We start from the raw sequence: 26,045 nt of genomic DNA, 5'->3' as shown, positions 1-26,045 counted from the left end.
TTAGCCTATGTTTCTGTGTCAAGAGTTTGATGTTAACATGTAACTATAGATGATTGAAGTCTCTTGTTTTCATTCGATTTGTTTTATAAATTGTGACAAACTTTAGAATAGTGTAATAGTCTTCTAGTTATGTGGCAATATTACTAGGTTTTAGGTCAAAGATGAGACAGTTAGAGTGCTGTTTTACCTTATTTATTCCCCTAAAATGTGTTATAATTAGTGCTATAGGCTAGTACTAAATGTTTTATTGAGAAAAAAGGGAAGTTCTTTTATATTTATGTTGAATCCAAAATATTAATGATGCCAGGCCTTTTGTTTTGGTATTCAAAAATTTTCAGAAATCCATTCTGAAAGCCATTTCAGGTTGGTAACAGTAGTTGCTCAGTCAGTATTTTTCAAATTTTTTGACAGTGTGACTCTTAATTGTTGACTGTGCCATTTTTCCAGTAGTAAACAATGTATTTTGTTTCTTCTCATGCAGGTTGTCAAAGTCCTACATTTTAGCTTTCAGTGCTGAACTTCCTTCTCCCTTAAATTATTATAAACATTTGCTGCTGTTTAATAAACGTGAAGATGTCTCGCAGTCCAGATGCGAAGGAAGACCCTGTGGAGTGCCCTCTTTGCATGGAGCCCTTGGAGATAGATGATATCAACTTTTTCCCTTGCACCTGTGGCTACCAGATTTGCCGATTTTGTTGGCATCGAATTCGCACTGATGAAAATGGGCTTTGTCCTGCATGTAGAAAGGTAAATACTTCAAAATAACTTCACAGTGATTTGTTTTAGTTGTATAGTGTTTTTGCTGCCATGTATATGAGCAAGTGAATTTAAAAGACTGTGCAAACCTCACCTGATTATATTATTTTATTATGTATATTGTTTTAAGACATAATAAGGTGGAAAGAACACTGCACTGGGAGTCAGGGCCACGTCTTGACTTTGTTTACTAGCTGTATGATCTTTGTAAAGTCATGTAACCTCTCTGATTGGCCTTTAGTTTGTTGTTTTTATCCGAGGAGAAAGACATGGTCAGGGATGCTTACTGCTTAAGAAAATTAAGAATAGAGAGGTAATGGATTTGGATAGGGTTGCATGAAATTAGAAAAACATTTTATATTACATGTGGGAGGAAATTCACCTCAGTTTTCTAGTACAAAATAGGAGAGAAGATGTTTACTCAAAAGAGTTAAAATGACAGAGAAATTCTTGTTCAGAAGATAATAAATGCTCATTTCTTGAGCCCTTACAGCAATTTTAGGCTGGTATCGATGTTCCCATTTTACGCTCAAGGAAACAGGAGCTTAGAGAACTTGTCCAGAGTCATCAACTTATGAGTAGTAGGTAGGAGGTTTGGAATTCAAATATGTTTTTTGAGTCTATAGTCTGTTCTGAACTATTGTATTATTGAAAAGCCCCTCCTGGCCGGGCGCGGTGGCTCACGCCTGTAATCCCAGCACTTTGGGAGGCAGAGGCGGGCGGATCACAAGGTCAAGAGATCGAGACCATCCTGGCTAACACAGTGAAACCCCGTCTCTACTAAAAATACAAAAAATTAGGCAGGCATGGTGGCGAGCGCCTATAGTCCCAGCTACTCGGGAGGCTGAGGCAGGAGAATGGCGTTAATCCAGGAGATGGAGCTTGCAGTGAGCCGAGATCATGCCACTGCACTCCAACCTGGGCAACAGAGTGAGACTCTGTCTCAAAAAAAAAAAAAGAAAGAAAGAAAGAAAAGAAAAGCCCCTCCTAACTCTAAAAATCTATTATTTTTAATATTCTGTGGGTTTTATTGTTTTGATAAGCACCAGCAACACAATTACAGTATAGTGAATTAACTACTAGGATAGGTAGGACTGCTACATTTGTATTTTGAAGGACTTTATTTGTGACCTTAGGGATTAATGCAAATATCTGCCACTTTATTATAGAATTTGCCTTTTCTTTAATGTTTGTATAATTTAAACTTTATTTTCTAATTACCCATTTTAAAGACCTCTTGTGTTCATTACTATCAAATTTTGAGAAAGCTGAAATGTGTTTTAGATATCTAAAATTTAAAAATAATCTATGTCTCAGTTTTCTTACCTGAGAATTTATAATAAATCTCAGAAGGCAATGCATTGTTTATTTATCATTAGATTTTTAAAATTAATCCAGTGGATATATATATGTATTATATGAATAAAAAGTTAGGTCTATTTCAATGTTAATATAGTTTATACATTTATATAGTTACACATATATTGTATATATAACATATATAATGTGTATATATAATTTGTATATATATAATATCTCATGTAGTTGATATAGTTTAAGAAATGCGAATGGAAAGGTAAATGAAAACCCTAACATTAGCTTTGGGCAAAATCTATATAGATTTTGTTTTAATTGTATAGTTTCTTTGTTTTTGGATTTTTTTTATGGATTTTAAACATTTAGTTATATTTTAGAAATTGGTTCCCAGTCATTCCATAAGAAGACAATCATATTGAACTATTTCATCAGAAGTAATGACTTTCAGGATTGCCCAAGACTCTTAAGGATTGTAAATTTGGTTGCCTTCATGATGTTTATCTTTTTCTTTTCTTTTTTTTTTCCCCCTTTGGGATGTTATGAAGTCACCTTAAAAGGACCAGTTATTAAATTGTCATTAGAGAAAAATTAGTTATTTGGGGAAATTACAAAGAAAATCATTTCAGTCTTAAGAGATTACCTAAAATTACTTCAAGTCCTTAGAAAGTAAAAAAAGAAAAAAAATAGAAGATTTTAAAGGTAAAAACAGTATAACTTTAGCAAAGCTTGATATGAATAAAAGGGTGTCCTGGGAATACCAGAAAGTGTGAGGAATCTCTGAAAGACAAGAAGGACATTGGAATCAATTTCAAGGAGGAAGCATTAAATCAGCTCAAGAGAAAACTGCTTAAAAAAAAAAAAGGAACGGCAGTGCTTCAGGATCCTAGGAAAAATATCAGTGTAGTTGGTCAAGTATGGTGTCAGAGCAGCCTTATGGGCCTACCCCCTTTTTTGTGCCATGTAGCAGAGACAGGTGCCCTCTAATTAAAACAGTGATTATAAGTTTGAATCAGAGCCTTAAGGTTAATGGAAACATTCTGGAGGAACTAGGAGCTTCTATACCTAGCAGATTACCTGTCCAGCAATATGTCCTTACAGTCACAAAGGAGAATCTTGCAGTAAAGAGAATAGCATTTATAGGCAGATTACCAGGATTCTCACATGTAAAGGTGTGCAAAAGCAAAGAATTAACACAGATTTCAGGAAAACCAACATCATGAAAGAGAAGCACAAAATTCAGTAAACAGAAGATCCTAACACAGGAAACAAAACAGAAAGACATTTAAAACTATCATTGGTACCTTTCGGAAAGGAAAGAGGGAATGTCATATTCATGTAGAAAGATTATATTTCCTTATAAAAAGAACAAATTAGAGAGGTCTTGAAAAATCTTACAGATGGCCTGAAAAGCAAAATGGACACATTACAAGAGCAAATTGGTAAATTGGAAGCTTGTGCTGAGTGAGTTTTTATTGAAGAATATAATGCAACAAGAGAAAAAATAGAAAGCATGAAAGAAAAGCAGCATAGATCCACAGGTTCTAATCTCTGCTGAGAGCAGTCTCAGAGGAGTGAACTAAAAATGAATAGGAAGAAATAATCAGAGAACTAATAGAAGAAAATTCGTCTTAGATTAGAAGGGCCCTGTGAATGTGAAGCAAGGTGACAAAAAGATCAATGTCTGTTTATATAATTGTGAAATTTTAGAACATCTAGAATAGAGAAAACTCTAAAAGCTTGTGAGAGATAAATATTTAGAATACAAAAGAACAAGACTAAAATTAATACCAGTATTTTCATTTTACAATTATAGAAAATAAACTGAGAAATTTATTTTCCCAAATTTTGAGGGAACATAACTTTGAAAGGAGAGCTCTCAATTTTATTAATCTGTAAAGGCATAATAAAACATTTTCACACATGCAAAGATTCATGAACTTTATTATTCATGAACCACCATACAAACAGAGAGTTGAGGATGACTGCAGGGTTTTGACTGAACACCTGGAAGTAAAGAATGGCCATTAACTGAGATGGGGAAGACTGCACCAGGAATAGATATTTGAGAAGATCAGAAACTCAGTTTTAGACATGTTAAGTATGAGATTCCTATTAGAATCTCATACATACATGTGTTATTTATAACATCACAAGACTGGATAAGATCATGAATTGAAAAGATGAAAGATTGTCTAAGGATGAGCACCAAAACTTTCCAACAGTTAAGAAATCCAGATTACAGTGATTACAGTGATTTCCAGATTACAGTGAAATCCAGATTACAGAAAAAGAAATCCAGATTACAGTGGTCTAAGACAACCTCCCTTTAGGGTTTCCAAGTTAAATCTTTAGCTGAGGTGGTTATTGTTATTAGGCCAGGAATAATTTTTTGATTTCTTGTTGACTTAATCACATCTCCTAGAACCTCTCCTTGGTCTCCTGGTCACCAGACTTTGTAGTGCAGGCAGCAGAGAGTCTTGGAGTCTGAATCCTGGCCTAGTCTTGCCAGAGAATCTGTTCAGTGCAGCGCAAGATAAATATTTATGAAGTTGCCTGTGTCGGTCGGAGTTGAGCAAGTCTTTGGTCTCTGGAGGCCATCTACAGTGGTTGTGTTAACACAGACGAAAACCACAATGTTGCTAGAGGCCTAGAGAGGGTCATGAAGCTACCATTTACATGTAACCCAACCCTGCAGGGACAGGGTCTACAGAGGCCATGCTGTGAGGGGGCATATTGAGATGATCTGAAGAAACTTGGGAGATGCAAGTAGGGAGCTAGTTGAATCAAGCTCCTGTTCTCAGTCTACAATATGAAACGTGCCTGTTTTGCAGAAAGTTTCTCTTAGCTTTAATATCTTTGAAAAGTAGAGACAGCCAGGTTTTAAAAACCAAGAGAGTTTAGTGTTCCTGTTTGGTCCTAGCTGCTAAACACAGGCACAGGGTACTTGGTTTTTTCTTAGACTGCTTTTATGTGTCCTTTTAGTGCAGCATTTCTGAGAAAGCTACTGGTGGAAACAGCAGATATGGGAACATAGGTTGTGCACTGATGTGGCATTCTGTATTGATTCCCATGGAAACCAGAGACTATACAAGGAAATGAGAACTTCAACAGAAGTATTATTATTTTTATTTCAGAAATAATAGAAGATAATGTATCTATAAAACAAAAACAGGATGGTGGTTTGGACATGGTGGCTCACGCTTGTAATCCCAACATTTTGGGAGGCTGAGGTGGGAGGATTGTTTGAGGTTAGGAGTTTGAGACCAGCCTGGGTAACATGGCAAGGCCTCATCTCTAATAACAATAAGAAAAATTAGCTGAGTGTGGTGGCATATGCTTGTAGTCCCAGCTACTCAGGAGGCTAAGGTGGGAGGATCGCTTGAACCCAGGAGGTTGAAGCTACAGTGAGCCATGTTCATGCCACTGCACTCCAGCCTGGGTGATAGAGCAAGATACTACCTCAAGAAAAAAAAAAAAAAAAAAAAAAAAGAACAGGATGATATAAAGAAGAATATTCAGTGAACAGTAACCATTGTCATTGAAAATTAAAATATAATAGCAAAAATAACTGAAGGAAAGCATTGGAAGATGAAGTTGAGAAGATCTTTTAGTGAAACAAAAAGCAAAAGAGATGAAATATTTGGGAGAAGAGATCAAGTTCATTTGAGGATCAATCAAGAACGTCAAATACCAAACAATTAAGTGCTCTAGGAAGAGATCAGTACTCTAGGACGAGATCACAGTGATAGAGAGGGGAAGTAATCATCCAAGAATATGATCGAAGAATATTTCCCAGAACCAAAGAACATATTTTCAGATTGAAAGGGCCTGTCAATCCAGCACAAACTTTTTTATTTTGAAATACCAGAATACCAAAGACAAGGAAGTTCTGCAAGCTTCCACAGAGGAAAATAGTAGATCGCATGTAAAAGACAAGGAATCCGAATCGTTTCAGATTTCTCAATAGCAAGACTTCAAGCTAGAAGACACTTCTGAAGGAAATCAATTTTCATCTTTGGATTCCGTATCTGCTCAACTGTTAAGTGTGACGGTACACTAAAAGACATTTTCAGACCTGAGAGACCTCAAAATTTTTTTACCTTCCATGCATTCTCTCTCAGGAATCTATTGGAGGAGGTGCCCCACCAACATGTAGGAATAAAGAACAGAGAATCATGGGATAAAGGAAACAGGAGATCCAACACAGGAGAGAAGCCCCTGGGGAAAGGATGACAGCTGTGCCCAAGGTAAAGAGGGCAACCAGTCCAAAATGCAACACATCAGAGAACTCCAAGAGGGATTTGTAGAAAAAGATAAAATTAAAAGAATACTTGGTGTTCCAAAAGAGAAATGTCTTGTGAGACCATTTTGCCAGTTTGAAGAGATTTGATGGTTGAATTAGTAATAAACACATAAAAATATAATCAGACAAAACAGATTAACTCTAGGGGAAACAAAAAGTTGTAGAGAAATGAAAAAACAATCATATGATGCTACAGTGGCTCACATGTGAGGTAGGGGTCATGACATTTTTTTTTTTCCTATGCTGATATTCTTGTTGCAGCATCATTTGCAGAAAAGACTCTCCTTTCACTCTTGATTGGTTTTGAAATCTTTCTTGAAAGTCAATTGCCCATAAATGTATAAATCCAATACTAGCATCTGTATTCTGTCCATTGATGATTATATCTATCCATATGCTCATACCATACTGTCTTTATTACTGTAAGTTTTGAAACCTGGCATGACAAGGTTTTCAACTTTGTTATTCTTTTTAGAATTTATTTTGGGTATTCTAAGTATTTAGCATTTGCACATAAATTTTTGAATCTGTTTGTGAGTTTCTACAAAAAGCCTACTGGGATTTTGATGGAGATTACATTAACTATATAGATAGATCATTTTGAGGAAAAATGACATCTTAAAAATGTTGACTCCTTTAGTTCACGAATAAGGTATATCTTTACATGTTTTAAAATTTCTTTAGCAATGTTTTATAGTTTTCAGTATACATAATAGTACAGCATGCTTTGTTATATTTATCCATATTTTATGTTTTTTGAGCTATGGCACATGATATTGTTTCTTTTTTTTTTTTTTTTTTGAGATGGAGTTTCACTCGTGTCACCCAGGCTGGAGTGCAGTGGCGTGATCTCAGCTCACTGCAACCTCCACCTGCTGGGTTCAAGTGATTCTCCTGCCTCAGCCTCCGGAGTAGCTGGGACTACAGACGCGTGCCACCACACCTGGCTAATTTTTTGTATTTTTAGTAGAGACGGGGTTTCACCATGTTAGCCAGGATGGTCTCAATCTCCTGACCTCGTGATCCACCCGCCTTGGCCTCCCAAAGTGTCAGGATTACAGGCATGAGCCACCGCACCCAGCCCGATATTGTTTCTAAAATTTCATTTTCCAGTTGTTTATTGCTAATGTACCACTTTTGAATGTTGACCATCTATATCAAGAAGCCTTATTAATTAAATAGGTTCCTTAGGATTTTCTACATAGGTGATTATGTGTTCTATGCAAAAAGACAGTTTTACTTTTTCCTTTCCAATCTCTGCTTTTTAAAATTTTTTTTAGAGACAAGGTCTTGCTCTGTCACCCAGGCTATGAAGTGCAGTGGCACAAATATGGCTCACTGCAGTCTAGAACTCCTGGGCTCAAATAGTACTTCTGTCTCAGCCTTCCCAGTAGGTGGGACTATAGGCATGTGCCACCATGCCCAGCTAATTGTTTAAAAAAAAATTTTGTAAAGGTCTCGCTATGTTGCCCAGGCTAGTCTTGAACTCCTGGCCTCAAGCATCCTTCCACCTCAGCCCCCTCCAAAATGCTGGGATTATAGGCATGAGTCACTGCACCTGGCTCTGTGTTTTTAAATTCTTTTTCTTGCCTTAATTCTACTGGGTAACTCCTCTAGTGTTTAATGTTAAAAAGAAGTGATAAGAAAGATGTCTTTGTTCCCAATCTTAGCAGAAGACGTTAAGTATTACACCATTAAGTATGTTGCTGTCTGTGCATTTTTTGGTCTGGTCTTTATCAGGTCAAGGAAGTTTTCCTTTATTCCTAATTTGCTGAGAGATTTTATCATGAATGGTGTTGAATTTTGCCAAATACCTTTTTTGATACTATTGAGATGGTTATACTTTTTTCTCCCTTTATTCTGTTGAAACGGTAATTTATGTTTTTTGTTTTTTTTAAAGCAATAGGGTCTTGGTCTCTCGCCCAGGGTGGAGTACAGTGGCCTCATTGTAGCTCACTGCAGCTTCAACCTCCTGGGCTCAAACAATTCTCCTGCTTCAGCCTACCAAGTAGCTGGGACTACAGGTGTGCACCACCACACCTGGATAATTAAAAAAATTTTTTTATCTTTGTAGAGACTGGGCTCGCTATGTTGCCCAGGCTGGTCTTGAACTGCTGCCCTCAGGTGTTCCTCCTGCCTTAGCCTCCTAAAATGTTGGGATTATAGGCATGAACCACTACGTCTGGCCTATGTTAATTTTTGAATCACGTTTTCCTCTCATAGATAAACTCCACTTGATTATAATGTATTACCCGTTTTATTTCAGTTTGCTAATATTTTCAGAAGATTTTTTTGTCTGTGTCATGAAGGGTATTTCTTTGTAGTTTTATATTGTTTTCAGTTTTGGTATCAAAGGAATACTGTCCGCATAAAATGAGTTGGGAAATGTTTCCTCATCTTCTGCCTTCTGAAAGAGTTTGCATGTCATTGGTATTCTTTTTTTATTTCTTTTCTAAATTCATGATTGGCATGGACTCTACTAGGTATCTTCGTTGGAAAGACACCTATGAAAACTAGCTATCACAATATTCCTGTATGTAGACCTCTGGAATTCTTTTTGGACTAACTCCATCTTTGTGGTATTTTGCCCCCATAAATTTCAGTTGTCTCAGCCTCTTCTAATTTTTATCACTGTCTGTCCCCTCCATTCATTATGACTTTTGGACCCAGTACCAGGATCTGGTAAATACTGGAAGAGCAGAAAGCTGGGGTAGTTATGGTATTCATCTGTCTTATTTCTTTTTTCTCAGAGATCACAGTCCTGCTGTTCATTGCCTGTTTCTTCAGTGTCTGAAAATAGTTATTTCCTGTATTTTGTCTAGTTCTCCAGTTGTTTATGATGATAGGACTAGTCTGTTACTTTCATGGCTGGAAGTGAAAGTGTGTAAATAACATTTGCATTTTATAATAATGTAATCCTGAATATTGCCCTAACCAAAGTTATGGTAGAAATTAGAAAGTGGACTCGGGATGTTTGATGAGGAGAACTGACAGGGCTAAATCTTCAAGTTGCATAATGTGATGATATCTAAAACTGAGAAATCAAGAAGTAGCAATATCAATGTATTATTTAGAGATATGGTAGTAAATGACAAAGAATCATCTAAAAGAGTCAACATGATTATTTCAAGGAAGAGGCAACTGGTTGCAGAGGAGGAGGGAAAATGGGGGACTGCTCTTTTTCCTAACAGAACTTGTAGAACCGATTGACTAGAAGCATATTCAAGAAAAATATCAGTGAAAGGAGGGAAAAATGATACAGTGGGCAAATGGAAATCATAGGAAAGAAGACATAATAGTACTGATATTAGTCATAATGAAATTCAAGATTAAACACATTTTAAAAGGGCAAAAGGTCCACAAAGTCATGAACCTTTATTTACTTAACAGTACAGCTTTGAAGTATATTGAGCCGTTATAAACACCAGGAGAAACTGACATCCGTATTTATAATGGAGAGACTTCACCTTCTGTATTTTAGAAATAGTTGAAGTAGACAATGAAAAGAAAATGGAGAATTTGAATAACAGAGTTAGCAAGATGTGTGTGTGTGTATAACTTTGTACAGATAAATTTGTCACAACTTTAAATACAAGAGCAGTGGTCAAAAAACAGGGCACAATGGAAAAATTAGCCAATTCCAAAAAGTAAATCTCCTTTGTGTATTTTAAAAATTTATCCTCCTTGGGAGACTTTTTAAATCTGTGGGCTGGTGAATTTCCTTAGTTCAAGATAAAAATTAAGCTATTATCTCTTCAGATATTACCTTTTTTCTCTTTCTTCTCCTCTGTGACTCTGATTAAATATTTTTCAGATTTTTTTTCACTGTCTTCTATGTCTCTTAATCTCTTTTCTGTATGTTCTTTCTTCTTTATACCTTAGTAAATGATTTCTTCTGATCTGCCCTCATATGGGAATAGTTTCTTTTGGATCCAGTCTGCCACTAAATATGTCCATTGAGTTTTTAACTATTGGTTTTGTGTTTTCCATACCTAGAAGTAATGTTTGCTCTTTTTTTCTCTTGCTGTTATTTTAAAATAGATTATTATACCCTGTAGGTATTTTCAAGGTTATATATTTTTTAAACAGATAAGCATTATTTTTAAAAAAAATCTTTGTCCAGTAATTCCAGTGGCTGAAGTCTGTGGGCTGTGTTTCTGCTTATTGTTGCTCATGTTGTTGTATTTCTTTGTGTTTGGTTAATGTGGCTGCTTCGTTGTTGTTGTCATTGGGAAAATTATTTGTAAGGTTCCCCAAGGACTAGTGTGGATTTGCTCCTCTCTAGAGAGGCTTCAATTTGGCTTCTGCTGGGTCCTGAAAGCATTGGCATTAGGGCTGCCATGTGCTTAAAGGTTTTTGGTCTAGCCAAGCAATATATCTCCATGCTGCAACTCTTCCCTAGGGTTGATTTCAACAATTTCTCCAGGATGATTTTCCCCTAACTACTTTTTCTTTTTTCTTACCTTACTCTGACCTTTCTGTAGTTTGTTGTTACCCTGAGACTATCCTCTCGTTTGTAATTTGTTCTTATCTTGAGCCCACCATTTGGAGGTGGGCTGTATCTCAGCTTATCATGGAACCTATCTTGCCAAAGACTACCATGGGCTGGTGTTGGGCTTTGAATGTTCTTTCTCCTTAGCTCTTTCTCTCCCTACCCCATTTATTGTTAATCAGATTTTCTGTTTAGCCTCTGAATTTTTACTTTCAACCAAAAATTGGCATGGGATTTTTCCAGTATAGATTTTTAGGATGTTAGTAAGAAGAAAAAAAAAACCTTTTATGTTGTATTTTTCATGGTTTTTAGTAAGAGGGTTAATTAGCTCTCCATTACTGGAAACTAGAACCCTAAAAAAATAGTATAATAGTATAATAAAATCAGATGTTAACAGCAAAAGGATTTTTTAAAAGTTCATTTACCTGTAATACATAAATTATGGTCCTCCATAACTCTTGGTTTAAAGAGATCAGAAAGAAAATTACAAATTATTCTGAATCAATACTTGGAACATGACTTCTGAATATCTGGCATGAGGCCAAAGTGGTATGTAGCAGAAAAGCTAAAGCTGTTACATTTGTTAGAAAACAACAAAAATTAGAAAAAGAATGAGTACTATGACAGTGGAAGGGATCAGAAAAAGAATAAACCCTATGACAGTGGAAGGGAGTGAGTAAGCAGAACTTTGTGAAATAGGAAAAAAAAAAAAGTTTTTCAGTAAAGATTAGAGCTGGTTCTCTGAAAAGACCAATAAAATAATTAAAGTCTTAGCAAGTTTAATAAAAAGTAAAGAGAAGACACATGTAAATAGCATTTGGAATAAAAGTGGAAACATAACTACACGTATGGAAGAAATTAAGTAATTACACTAGAAACTGCAAACCATGTAAACTAGTAATTTGGCAGTTTATCACTATTAAAAATAGTGTTATATCTAAATACTCCATAGGCAACCCATTTTGCGTTAGTTTGATATGTAATACACACTAGTATGTTTAAAGAGAAATTTTCTGCTTGTAACTTTTCATTTGATGCTGTATTCCTAGAAATTTAACGTGTGTTTTAGTCAAAAAGTTGATCAGATATATTTTTCCTTTTTTTTTTTTTTTGAGATGGAGTTTCACTCTTGTCCCCCAGGCTGGAGTGCAGTGGCGTGATCTCGGCTCACTGCAAGCTCCATCTCCTGGGTTCAAGCGATTCTCCTGCCTCAGCCTCCTGAGTAGCTGGGATTACAGGCACCTGCCATCACGCCTGGCTCATTTTTGTATTTTTAGTAGAGACAGGGTTTCACCATGTTGGCCAGGCTGGTCTCGAACTCCTGACCTCAGGTGATCCGCATGTCTCGGCCTCCCAAAGTACTGGGATTACAGACATTAGCCACTGCACCCAGCCTGTATTTTTCTTTCTTTTTTTCTTTTTGAGACGGAGCCTCACTCTGTCACCCAGGCTGGAGTGCAGTGGCACAATCTTGGCTCACTGCAAGTTCTGCCTGCTGGGTTCATGCCATTCTCCTGCTCCAGCCTTCTGAGTAGCTGGGACTACAGGTGCCCACCACCACGCCCGGCTAATTTTTTTGTATTTTTAGTAGAGATGGGGTTTCACCGTGTTAGCCAGGATGGTCTCGATCTCCTGACCTTGTGGTCCGCCCGCCTCGGGCTCCCAAAGTGCTGGGATTACAGGCGTGAGCCACCGTGCCCGGCCTTTGTATTTTTCTTTATATCCATTTTTAGTGCTAGTATTATTAGCTTTGTGAGTCTTACTGTTTGCAGTTATTCGTGTTTGGTTTCTTCATTTCCCCCCCCTTTTTTTGAAATAGGGTCTTGCCTTGTCACCCAAGCTGGAGCACAGTGATGCCATCGTAGTTCATTGCAGCCTTGAACTCCTGTGCTCAAGCATCCCTCCTGCCTCAGCCTCCCAAGTAGCTGCGACTGTAGGTGCACACCACCATGCCTGGCTAATTTTTTTTATTTTTTGTAGAGATGGGGGTCTCATTGTTTTGCTCAGGCTGGTCTTGCAATCCTCCTACCTCACCCTCCCTTAGTGCTAGAATTACAGTTGTGAGCCACCGCACCCAGCCCTCCCATCTTTATAGTCTACCTCTCATCCTTATTTTATTGTGTTAGTTTATTGATATTCTGACCTTGGGTTTGTACAGTAGGTATATATGGTGGTGTGTGTAGAGAAGGAATTGTAATGGAGGAGGAACTATTTTGGAATATATGCTTTTCCAATGTTTTAATAAAACTTTTGGACAAGTTGAAGTTAATAAACCTTTTGATTATGCATTTGCTATTTGTAGTTAGCATATTTTATATTTTTCAGGTGTTAAGATTAAACAACTAGTATTTATAACTTCTTTTAAGGTACTGGAATAAGATATATTTGGAGGGTAAATTGTAGTACAGTACTCTGTCTCATGTTCTCCTGTGTTTGTATCTTTTGTATTATGTAGCAGTTATGTTCCAACAACGTTGACTTTGAAGCCTGATGGAAATATATTTCCATAGGAACAAAACTTGGAATAACATAGCAAAAAGACTAAGAGAACAATATAACTCAGTGTTATATGCTCAACATGATGGTGCATCAGTAATATACTTGATAAGAGTTGATATTGCAACCTGATTTTTCTTACTTGTCACTCTCCATCAATTTTTTTGTGTTCATGTATTTTCAAATATTACATGACTTTGCCTCATGTTTAATCAGTATTTTATACAACCTCATAGAATGCTAACAAAGGAAAAAGCTTGAGGGTGTTTGTCACATTCTGCCAGTTCTCAGAAAAATCTAAGTCCCAGAAAAGTTACATCATTGCTTCTTACACTGTCTGTGATGAAGAACCAGATTTTTTCTTTTCTTTCTTTTCCCCTGTCTCTTGAAGACTGATATAGAGTGCTATTATGCATGGCTAATATTTTGCTTGTGTCATATGTTTGACTACATTGAAAAATATCTTATTCTGCAGAGTCCACTGGTGATGTACCTGAATGTTGAGGTAGTGTCAGTTGTTCTGAGAGTTTCTGAATGCTTATCTCAGTTTTTGTACTTTGTTATGGACTGGTAAAATGCAGTGCATCAACTATACTTTGAAACAAAACTAGGAGCAATCCATGTGTTTGATCCATTCAGGCAGTGGAGCATCACTATTTTAGATGTCAGTGAAGAGCAACAGCTTTCAGATGAACTTGTTTGTTTTTTTGTTTGTTTGTTTTTGAGAAGGAGTCTGGCTCTGTCGCCCAGGCTGGAGTGCAGTGGCACAATCTCAGCTCACTGCAACCTCCGCCTCCCAGGTTCAAGCAATTCTCCTGCCTCAGCCTCCCAAGTAGCTGGGATTACAGGCTCATGCTACCACACCTGGCTAATTTTTAAAAATATTTTTGGTAGAGACATGGTTTTACCACGTTGGCCAGGCTGGTCTTGAACTCCTGACCTCGAGTGGTCTGCCCACCTCAGCCTCCCAAAGTGCTGGAATTACAGGCGTGAGCCACTGCGCCTGGCCTCAAATGAACTTAATTGTAAACACTTCAAAAGGAACTACCCCAGGAATTCTGGGGTAGAAAACAGCTTTTCTAGGTGGAAATGAAAAATTTAAGTTATCTTATAGAAAAGTATTTTAATTAGTTAATATATAGTTCACTTTTATATCTTTTTACATTTGTGCCTTTAGAGCTCCAAATAGCTTCAAGGGATAAAAATCATCCAGGCAGATAGATTAAGATTTGAAGGAGATAATTAATGTAGGTACAGAAAAGTAAGTGGAGAAGAAAGTTTTGAGAGGAAGGCATTAAGAAAAAACTTAAATGTGGAAGACTATGTAATTGATTGAGGAACTGAACTTACCTTAATAGATCTTTAACTGTTCGGTTCCTTAAATTAAAATGCAAGAAATAATTTATGTTTTAATAAAAAAGTGTGTGTGTGTGTGTGTTTTGTTTGTTTGTTTTGGTGGCTTTTAAAAGACAGAAATGCTGAGTTTTCAATTCTGGAGAGTAGCTTTTGATGTTCGCTTGGCAAATATTTATTGAGCTTCTGAAATCATACTAAATTTATATTTGATCCTGGAAAAAGTCCTAAAATCATACCAAAATCAGGTAAATTACTAAGCAAGCTGCTTTGTATGCCTTCCACTCGCAAATTAGTTGGAGTATGCCAAATAGGATCCACTAAGTCAAAGATCAGATTCTTAATGTGGGAATCAAATGGTATGGGTGTTTACATCCTACCAAACTGTTAAGGATTAAGCCTGAATCTTTTTTGGGTCACCAGCTCTAATTCATTGATGATAAGGTAAACTATGAAGAGTATTAAGTTTCCTTAAAAAGCAGTAAGTTAAAATTGAAAGTGGGAATAAAAGGGAAAGAATAGGGTCCTTGGAGACCTCAGGGTATATACTAGTAAAAGTTGTGGAATATAAGGTGAAATCTCACTTTCTTAATTGCTGTCAGCGTTACTCTGGGTATGTTTACAAATTTGAGAGTTTGTTTTTTTTTTTTAACACTTACATATGAAGAGATGGAAGTTAAGTTTAAAGTCATAGCAAAATTTCAGGCTTGTAGCTATTTCTTCCACCCTTCCTTGTTTCCACCTTTTTTTTTTTTGGTTTGGCATTATTTCTGTTGTTCCCCACTCTTGTATTCTGATAGGTGCCAATTTCCCTACCAGTTGAGTTTCCATCCCTGGAATCTCTTCCTATCCAGTTTAAAATATTATGGCATTTAATGTGCCCCTGTGTTGGTGTTGTGTGTGCACGGGTCTGGGGGGAGGGAAGAAGAGAAAAAATAATTTGCCGCGTCTTCCATTTATCATTAACTATTTGTTTTTAGTAGTAATAATTGACTTTTGAATACTTATATGTAGGACACAGTGTTAGTCACTTTATATGTGAATAAATAAAGTAGTGTAGTTTCCATGTTACAGATGAGAAGACTGAGGTAGAAAGGTCATATGACTTTACCGAAGTCACTCAGATCGTAATGGCTGAGCTAGGATTCAGTGCCAGCATTCTGTCTCCAGAGCCCTCATTTAGTAGCCCTGGCATTAGTAGTAGGAATGAAAATGGTATCAAAATGCTAAGAAAGAAAAGATCACACAACAGTGTGATTGCTAGTATTTACTGAGAGATTACTATGTTCCAGGCACAGTAATAATTGCTTTAAGAACAAATGTGTAACTTCATTAATCTCCTAGCACATAGTAGGTTTTCATTAAATATTTGTTAATTATAATATGTAAAACCCACATTTAGATGCAAGAACTTACACTCCTTGCTTCTTATGTAGCACCTTAGAAGCTTAATCTTCCCATAAACTCTGTTGGACACTGCAGGGAATATCAAGATTGGTTTGTTGTTGTTTTGCCTTTAAACCGTAGATGTTTTAGCACTAAAAGTGGTCTGTGCTAAGTTCCAAAAAAAATTTTTTATTAGAAGTATTTTATTTAACATTTGTCTTTTATTAAATAAAAAAGTTTTTTAAGCAATGAAAACATTCTGATAAAGGGAGAATGCAACAAATAAACACATACCCACCACCAACAATCAGATAATTACTTAAGCAGTTTTTTTAAATTTTTTAATTTAATGCTAACTTCTATGTTTGTTTCATGCTTAAAGCCATATCCAGAAGACCCAGCAGTTTATAAACCACTCTCCCAGGAAGAACTGCAAAGGATAAAGAATGAGAAAAAACAGAAACAAAATGAGAGAAAACAGAAAATATCAGAAAATCGCAAACATTTGGCTAGTGTACGCGTCGTACAAAAAAACCTTGTCTTTGTTGTAGGTTTATCTCAGCGCCTAGCAGACCCAGAGGTAAGTCCTCTTGTTTTCTTTGTCATCTCGATATTTTTTCTGTTTCCTTGTCTTACTTGGAAATAATATTTGACCCTGCTCAATTGTGTGATTCCTCTGAACACATTATATCCTGAAGAAGAAAATAAGAAATTACTTTTGATTAATTGCTAAGAAACCAATTGACCAGTTGTGATCTTAGGCGAGTGTCTTAATCTTTCTTGGCTTCAGTTTCTTCAGTTGTAAAACTAAGGAGTTGAACTAGATTTCTAACGTGCTGACAGTCTGTGAAAATTGGATAATGATTCTATTTTGTTGTTAAGGCTAACATGTGACATGAATACTCTGTTTCTTTTCTCTTTTCTGTGTCTATATAAGAACCAACAGTGGAGATGTAGTTACTTGAACCCACTAGAGATTTTAGTAACCTAGATTTTAAAAATTCTGCCCAAGTAGTAATTCTTGATTTGTCAGAACTATTGCTATACTGTGTCATTCTTACTCATTTTAAGCCAGTTTGGAGGAAGAGGGAGAATTTGGTAATGTGAAATGAAGGACCCAATTTCTTCGTCATTCATTCGGGGGAGGAGAGAGCTTAACCTTGTTTCTTAGTACCTCTTTTTTCTCTTCTTCCACCACAAGCCTTGTTAATGTCAAACTCATACTTTCCTTGAGGCCATTAGATATGCATCTGGTAATTTTTAGTTTCTGATACACCAGGAGATACTGACTAGATTGTTGAGAAGGCAAATATAAGCTGATCGACAGGCAGAGTGTTTACTTGGTAGGAGAGAGCTGGTTTTGGGGGATCTTCCAAAAGATCCTTGAGAAGAGTTTAAAGTAATATTCGGCATGGTACCAATCAGAGGAAAGATTGTAGTGAACATGCTTAAGGAGATAGGAACCTTGGGAATTGGCTGAGCATGTTAAAGGCCCCAGAAGGAGGATCTTTAAGGAGTCTAATGTCTGTTTTTGTAAAAATTAATTTAAAAAATAGTTAATCTTTATTGATGATGTGTTTATATGTGTTGCGACTATACAGGGCTTCAAAATCAATACGAAATGATTTTGATCCCGCGAAAGTCGGGGACATTAGTAAGAAGGATCTGTCATGGATAATAAACATGGAGGCAACTCAAGAATTACTAGGACCTAGGTCCAGGGATGCTGGCAGTTGTTAGTTACATGATACTTAGGAGACCAAGTTCTTTCCAAATCCAAAGGAGTGGTCTAGAGTTGATACAGAAAAAGACTTCTTCAGTAAGAAATGTTCAGCAAAGAGCTCATTTTAGGTGTATGACTCACCTTCTGTAGCCAGTTCTCCCTCTTTTTTTTTTTAAGCTAGTGGTTATTCCCCAGACAGACAGAATCCTACCTCATCTTTGATCATTTCCTTGAACAACATCTCAACTTTGCACTAATCCTTTTATCTCTGTCTTTTAACTCTATTAAACAGAATTAAAAAGGTGTGAGCTACCTTTTTTCTAACCACAGGGCACTTCTATATACTCCTCTAACCAGTGGGCACTTATGCCAGTATTTACTCCTACTAATCTTACTGATTAGAATCTACTTTTTTTTTTTTTTTTTGAGACACGGTCTCACTTTGTCACCCATACTGGAGTGTAGTGATATGATCATGGTTCACTGCAGCCTCAACCTCCTGGGCTCAAGTGATTCTTGTGCCTCAGCCCCCCAGGTAACTGAGTCTACAGGTGCATATCACCACACCTGGCTAATTTTTGTATTTTTTGCAGAGATGGGGTTTTGCCACGTTGCCCAGGCTGGTCTTAAACTCCTGAGCTCAAGCAATCTGCCTGCCTTGGCCTCCCAAAGTGCTGGGATTGCAGGTATGAGCCACTGCGCCCAACCTAGAATCTACTTTCACCTTTCTGAAGTGCAGTTCCAGTAAATGAATGGAACTTTTATCTTGATTTGAGAGCTCTTGGATATGGATGTTCCTGTTTTTATTAATACGTCTTGGATCTGATCAACTGTAGTACTGAAGGCATATGAAATAGCATCCAAAATTTGGATGAAATTAAAGCATAGACTGAACATGATATTTGGATTCCAAGTTTCCTACCTTTTCTTTTGGGTATGTGATTTATAAGAGGGTTTTTTGTTTGTTTGTTTGTTTGTTTTTCGCCCAGGCTGGAGTGCAGTGCACAATCTCAGCTCACTGCAGCCTCCACCTGCTGAGTTCAAGTGATTCTCCTGCCTCCACCACCTGAGGAGCTGGGATTGCAGGTGTGCGCCACCATGCCCAGCTAATTTTTTTTTTTTTTTTGTATTTTTAGTGGAGATGGGGTTTCACCATGTTGACCAGGCTGGTCTCAAACTCCTGACCTCAAGTGATCCACCTGCCTCGGCCTCCCAAAGTGCTGGGAGTACAGGTGTGAGCCATCATGTTTTTTATTTACTTACAGAGCATTTCCATGTCAAGTAACTCTAGTAAGATTAATCTTAACTATTATATTGAAGGAAATGAATCTAAGTAGTGACTACTGAAAGAGAGTACTTTATCATGAGTCTAAGTATACTTAAAAATATACTCTACTAGTTTTATATGTTTGAAATAATTCTTTCTTGGTGAGAGGACATTGGATTTTCTTAAATAAAATAAATGGGTGCTTTCCTTTATTTCTCTTGAAAGTCCAGAAAGACCAGAGACAAGTGTTTTGTTTTTTTATTAAATAGTACCGCTTCTAAATAATATCTTTTAAAATTCTCTTAATTTGTCTTTATAACCTTTTTAGTATTTGGAAAACTTTTAGTGAAGTTGGCTTCACTAGAAAACTCAGAAGAAGGTTCAAATTGTTAGCATCACTTTCAAGTCAAAGAAGGATCCTTGTAATTTACTTATCTTTGGATGATGAACAATTTGATATTTGACCTAATTCTGATTAACAGAATAGGAGAGTTTAGGAACAATTAAAGCTTATTTTGAAAATAATTTTTGCATACCAAAAAGCTTCATACCAAGATTGATTGTCAAATGTATTCATTTGTTGGTTGATAGAAAAAAAAATGATCTTAGGAGACAAGGTAATTAGAGCCAACGATAGAGGTAATGATGATCACCTTCTGAGTCCTAAAATTTTAGATTTGTGAGGACCTAATTCATTTATTCTGCAAATTAATTCTTGAATACCTACCATTTGCTAGATATTTTGATGCCAGGGGGCGGGTAGGGGGGAAGTAGTTAGCAAGCCAGACACAAGCTCACAGACTGGTAGGGAAGACAGAATTTTAAGTGCTTACATGTGTGCTGAGTATTTATAAAAGGAAAGTACACAGCTTTTTGGGAACATATATTAGAACACTTAGCTAGTGTGGAGATTGACAAAAAGCTTCTCTGAGGAAAGGATAATTAGGGTCAGCTTGAAGAATTAATAGGTGTTATCTAGGTAGCACATAAAGAAGAGTGTCCTGGGTATATGTGATAACCCAGGAGAGTAGCTTGTTTGATGAACTATGACTTTAAAGACACAACATTTCATTTTACAGATAAGAAACTGAGGCAAAAGGAAGTTGAGTGACTTGCCCGTGGTCTTACAGTTCCTATTCCAGGGTATTCTGTGTTGATTATTGGCATGTTATTCATCCATCCATTCATTTATTCACTCATTCATCCATCTGATTACCAAGTTTTTGTTTTTCTCTGTAGTGTCTATGAATACTTGACTGTTTTCCCAAAGAATATATAGCAAGATATTTTGGTCACTAGACATGCCCTTGAACATTTATAATTCTGTCACATGGCCTCTTATTTTCTATGTTAGTAGGAAAACTGGCCCACTGTGAAGTACATCGTGACATTGAGTATATAGATAATGTGCCGAGGTACAGGGTGCTCTGTCTACTCTCCATAATCTTTGTTAGTTCACTAGAATACTATTTTGCTAGTTGTTTAGGCAGAACCTAGAGTGTTCAAGTTAATATGGAAAGTTTAAATTCATTGTTTTTCCCTTGCCTGGGCAGCCTATTTCTTATCAACCACTTGCCATTTGCTAATACTTTGAGGCCCACTATTTTTACAAATCCATGTAATTCTTTTTGTTTAATGCTAAGATAGTTCAGTTTTTCAGTAAGTAAGTATTGAGTACCTGCAATATGCCAGGCATTATTTAAGACATTGAGCATACACTGATAAACAAGTAGTAGTAGATAAATAAGTAGTACCTTCCTTTTTACGAAAGCAACAATATGAGAAGTGTTGTGTGCTGTAAAGGCACAAGGGATAGCGTTCCACCTTGGGAGGGAGGTACGTACCCCTCTGCTGTCTTTGGGGTAAAGTGCTTCTCGCACAGCAACTATACAATGCTTCTGGATGAGAAAGACCTCAATCTGCAAGTGATTTGTTTCGCTGGAAGATTAGATTGCAGTGGTGAGAGATAAGGTGCCAAGGTAAGTGGTAATGGATCATGAAGGGCTTTCTAACCATGCTAAGGAGTTTGCACTTTATCCTAAAGGCAGTGGAAAGCTTTTCAATGTTCTTAAGAACAGAATGACATGGTTAGATTTGTGCTTTGACAGTACCATTCTGGCTGCAGTGTGAACATGTCATCATAATTACATACCAATCTCATGTTGTTATAAAGGTGTTACACCCAAACGTTGGCCAGAAAACGTTTCCATAACCCAGTGGCCTTCAACCTTATCCGACTCAGTGTCCACTTTTTAAAAACTAATGTAACACCCCTTGACTTTCATGAAATGACTTCTTGATAATATAATTTGTCTACACACATAATTTGAAAAAGTATATATAAACAAGGAATAAAAGGAAAGTAATTATAAAAAGACTATTTGTACATATAAATGCTTGTACATTTCTACTCTAGAACCTTGCTATTCAAGGTGTGGCCTCTGGGCCCATAACATTAATATCGCCAGAGAGCTTATTAGGCAAACTCTTCAGCCCTGCCTCAGATCTGCTGGATCTGAATCTGCATTTTAACTAGATCATCGAAGGATTTCTTTACATATTGAGGCTCTAAAGTACTATTTTATCCTATGTAATAAAGAAGTAAGATACTTGCACTTATTTGTAAAATCATGGACTGTGACAACTACAAATGCAGATTGTTGCTGGTGTATGAATTGGCAACTCAGGTACCATGAAACATCAATAATGTGATTTTTCTCAGATAACTCTTAGTAAAATTTTAAACAAAGCTGGGAAAATACTTTGTAATTATGTATAATATGGAATTTGTTTCTGGCTCAATAAACAGCTTCAGGCATGTCTTGCAGGGCATTCAGAAATTGTGCAGGACAATTCTTTGTTGTACGGGGCTAGCCTGAGCCTTGTAAGACATCTCTGGTCCCCATCCACTGAACACCAGTAGACTCTCCCAGTCGCTTTAACAGTCTCTCCCAATAAAAGCTTCCACAGATTTCCAGACTGCCCCTTGAGTGCTTTCCTCATTGAGTACTACTGCCTTAAACCTATGATGCTGTTGCAGGACAACCTGTGACCAGCCTGACTGAACCCTTTGGAGCAGGTATCTTAGCTATGAGGCTGGTTGCTGAGTTGGTATGCATCCAGCTGGAATATTGAATGCAGTTCCAAACTCCGCTAGCCAGAAAGCTTTTTCAAACTCTGCTCTTCTCTCTTTATCAACCCTGAGACTTTGCTACGAATAACTTAAGGGTCATTGTGTTAGCCACTATTACTATCATATCCCTCAGGGGTTTTGGGTGGAAAAAAGATTGAAACTCAGTATAATTACCTCACCTTCTAATCCGTTAGAATTGGCTACAGCAAACATAACAGTTACCTTATACTTACAAGCACCTAAAATAAAATATAAGATTAATTACTTTCTATGAATTAGGTGGAAGACTAAGAATTAATGATACACCCGCCGTAGGTTTATTCATGAAGCTTTGATTCTATCAGATGCAGAACATAATAGCTAAATTATAAGTCTGTAAGAATATTGTCAAATATGAATGGAAAGAAATACTTTACACACACTTGAATAGGTACACGCAGAAAGCTTTCATTTGGAGAGAGCTTGCTATTTGGAGAGATTGTAGGAACAGTAGGTCTAAAGGTACATTCTAGGAAAACAGAATTTTGAGGTAGTTGCAAATTATGGGAGATGTCTTTTTGTCAAGTTACATACTGGTCAAATTAGCCAAGGTTAAGTTTGTAAGAGAAGCTGAAAGAATGCATATAGTGTTCACAAAGTAAAGGAGATGAGGCACGTAGGGGAAATAACCACCAAGAAGTAACCAGGTAATAAAGAAACGTATACATTTGTTTCCGAAGTGTTACGTACCAGGAAAAGTAGGAGAAAAAGCCTCATGAGACAGATGAGAAATGGTAAAACTGATTGACATAGGAAACTATGCACAATGATAAATTGTAAAGCATAGAGGGTTGAGTGGGCACACTGTTATTTGAAATTTGTAATTTATAAACAATGTTATATACAGTAGATTTATGAGTAAAGACTGTCTTTATGTCTGTTCTTTCAATTCTGTCTTTACCTTTAATACATTATTTTGGTCATTGTTTTTGAAGAATTGCTTTCGTATAAGGATCATCTCTTAATGGCAATGTAGTTAAGATCTTTGATCTGTTTTGTGTTTAAGAATACTGTACAGGTAAGATCCCATAGATTATTGGAGCAGTTATTAGAACCTATATAGTAGATAATATCAAATTTAGTGAGTCTCAGTTTCTATTCAGTGGGTCAAGAAAAAAATAGCTTTTAGACTCTTTTGATTTCCTATAGGTTAGCTACACAAACTGCAATTAGGAGGTAGTGACATTTATTAGAAAACTTGAAAAATTATTATTTTCCTTTTGCTGAAGAGGGATGATGAATGTCTCCATTATAAGGATAAAGTTGTTGAAAATGGGGACAGTTTATACTTTATTTCTTCTTCTTTTATAGGTTTTAAAACGACCAGAATATTTTGGGAAGTTTGGTAAAATACATAAAGTTGTCATCAATAATAGCACATCATATGCAGGCTCACAGGTAACTAATTTTAGGGATTTTTGCCTTTCCTCCTTATGGTCTGGGCTTGACCTGGGCTGTTCCAAAGGAAACTTTGCTCTCTCTGATTAGAAAGCTTGAGGGACAAGGACTTAAGCAGTGTAGTGACCTCTGTTGGTGGGGTGGGGGATTTTTTTATTTGACCCTTCTAGGACTTAACAATTAAGAGAGAAATAGTAAAACAAACATTTAGTGATGGAGTGAAGGGGAGGGGGAGGTGAGTCTGTTATTGGGCAATGGGATAAATAAGGATTAGATAGTGATTTCTAATATGTAATATTTTCAGATATTGAAAACTTAATAGTGTCTTTGTTATGCTGGTGTTATCAGATAGAATAGTTTTCCAGATTGCGTTTATTTTTGAGAGAACATAATTTGACATAGTCTTTAAATCTTATTTTTTAATCTAAATTTTAATTTTTTATAACCTTGACGAGCCTGTCAAATGACTTTTTTTAAAAAAAAATGCCAAGCCAAAGTAATATTTTATTCACATACATTACAATATTCTTAAAATCAGATAAAATCCATTGAGTATTATTACTTTCAAATGAGCTAGTTTAGTGTTTAATCAAAACTGCCACTACTACTACTAATTATTGTCATTAGTAATAGTAGTAGTCAGGGTCTTTAGAATTCCCTAGGTTGCAGTAGAATTTTTTTAGTAGTGTTTAATTTTTAACTAATAACACTGGAATATGGGATGTTTTCACTTTAGGGTCCAAGTGCCAGTGCTTATGTAACCTATATCCGGTCAGAAGACGCTCTCAGAGCCATACAGTGTGTCAACAATGTGGTAGTAGATGGCAGAACACTTAAGGTAATATAGTCCTCTTGATTCTTTTTTTTTTTTTTTTTTTAAGGGAGACGAGATAAAATATAGTAAGTAAAGGAGAACTGAGCATTTATATATTAAATTTGACAGTTAATTTGAAGAGTCTGTCTTAGGGTCCATACCATCTATTATAGCTAATTTGTTTACTGCTGATTTCTGTAGGGTCCTCTTTTACCAGATAGGAATAAACAGTATTCATTATCAGGGATAATCTTTTAAAATATCACATTTTTGCATATATCTTATTTTGTGAAAATAGAACCATTATTTTCTTCAGAAATAGGTGGTCCTTAAATATATGGACATTGATTCCAGTTTCAGTGAAGAGTCCCACTAAGCAAAGCTTTATTGTTAATGGAAGAAGGATGGCATAATTAGAAAAAGGAATTTCCCTTCTTATGTGTCTAACCACTCATAACATGGAACAGATTTTTTTGTCTGTCTCCTCTCCTGATATCTAGGGAAGATTTGGGTGTTCAAGTTTTGGAAACCATAGACAGATGTTTCTTTAGTTCTTCCAAATGAGCCTCATCTATAATAAATCCTGCTAATAATAGTTTAGTTCTCTAGTATTTGCAGCCATACTTTTTGTTTTGTCATGTTTGTGCCTCATTTTAGGTGACTTGAAAACACTAAACATGGAGATTCTCATTGTGTTGTCAGTTCACATTGAGTCTTCTTTTCCTTTACCCCTCTTCCTCCTGCAGGCATCTCTAGGTACAACAAAATACTGCAGTTACTTCTTAAAGAATATGCAGTGTCCAAAACCTGACTGCATGTATCTTCATGAATTGGGGGATGAGGCGGCCAGCTTCACAAAAGAGGAAATGCAGGTAGTAAAGTCATGTGAATTATCAAACTTTGCAGAAAAGGGAGTACTTTTTTTTTTGTTAGTTAACATTGCAAAAGCAAAAACTAAGGATTCGATTTTGTAAAAACTGATATTACTTTAAAGTAGCATTTGCCAAACAAAGTGTTTAATGGAAGGTCAGTTCTGCAGGATATTGTTACAATAAAAATGTGTCTGTGGTCAACTAAGTTTGAAATGCTGGATTAATGAAGATGGACAGGTTTCTTTGCTTTAAGACTTCTCAGAGTCCTTAATATGCTAATACATATCCGTGAAGGGAATTTACAACCAGAACTTAGTTAACCAGGAAAACACTTTGGGAAATGCTATTTTAAGGGGAATGTCAACAAAATGAAAGCTAAGTGGGATATTGTAATTATTTGTTAAACCAATCTATACTCTTTACAGAGCTTGCTAGAAAATAATACTCTGTCAAACAATGCTGATAAACTAATATTATTTTTACAAAAATATTCTCCCCATGAAAGTGTCCACTGAGTCAGTATCCTGTAAAGGGTGAATTGAAGGCTTAATATCCTATGTTCTTTTTTACATTTCCTCTTCTCCTGTCTCCTTTCAATTTGTAGTATAAACATGACTTAACAAGTAAAAATGTTGACCATACGACATATTAAATGAGGATTATACCAAAGCACAATGCTGCACTTCCCTATTGTAG

At 36.3% G+C, this 26,045-nt stretch overlaps 1 protein-coding gene across 7 annotated transcripts in view; it reads left to right on the top strand.

The window, feature by feature from the left end:
* Positions 1-26,045, top strand: part of CNOT4 (CCR4-NOT transcription complex subunit 4) — a 148,841-nt gene that overhangs the window by 71,653 nt on the left and 51,143 nt on the right. For all 7 annotated transcript variants that reach the window (XM_009243237.4, XM_009243236.2, XM_009243239.3 and 4 more), the window contains 5 exon segments: positions 482-747; positions 16,486-16,683; positions 23,577-23,663; positions 24,400-24,501; positions 25,224-25,349. In XM_009243237.4, coding sequence (XP_009241512.2) covers positions 574-747; positions 16,486-16,683; positions 23,577-23,663; positions 24,400-24,501; positions 25,224-25,349 — 687 coding nt within the window. In that variant the 5' untranslated portion in view covers positions 482-573.

The sequence above is a fragment of the Pongo abelii genome, chromosome 6 (genome assembly GCF_028885655.2).
Source record: "Pongo abelii isolate AG06213 chromosome 6, NHGRI_mPonAbe1-v2.0_pri, whole genome shotgun sequence".
NCBI lineage: Eukaryota > Metazoa > Chordata > Mammalia > Primates > Hominidae > Pongo > Pongo abelii.
This window is presented reverse-complemented; position numbering and strand designations above follow the sequence as displayed.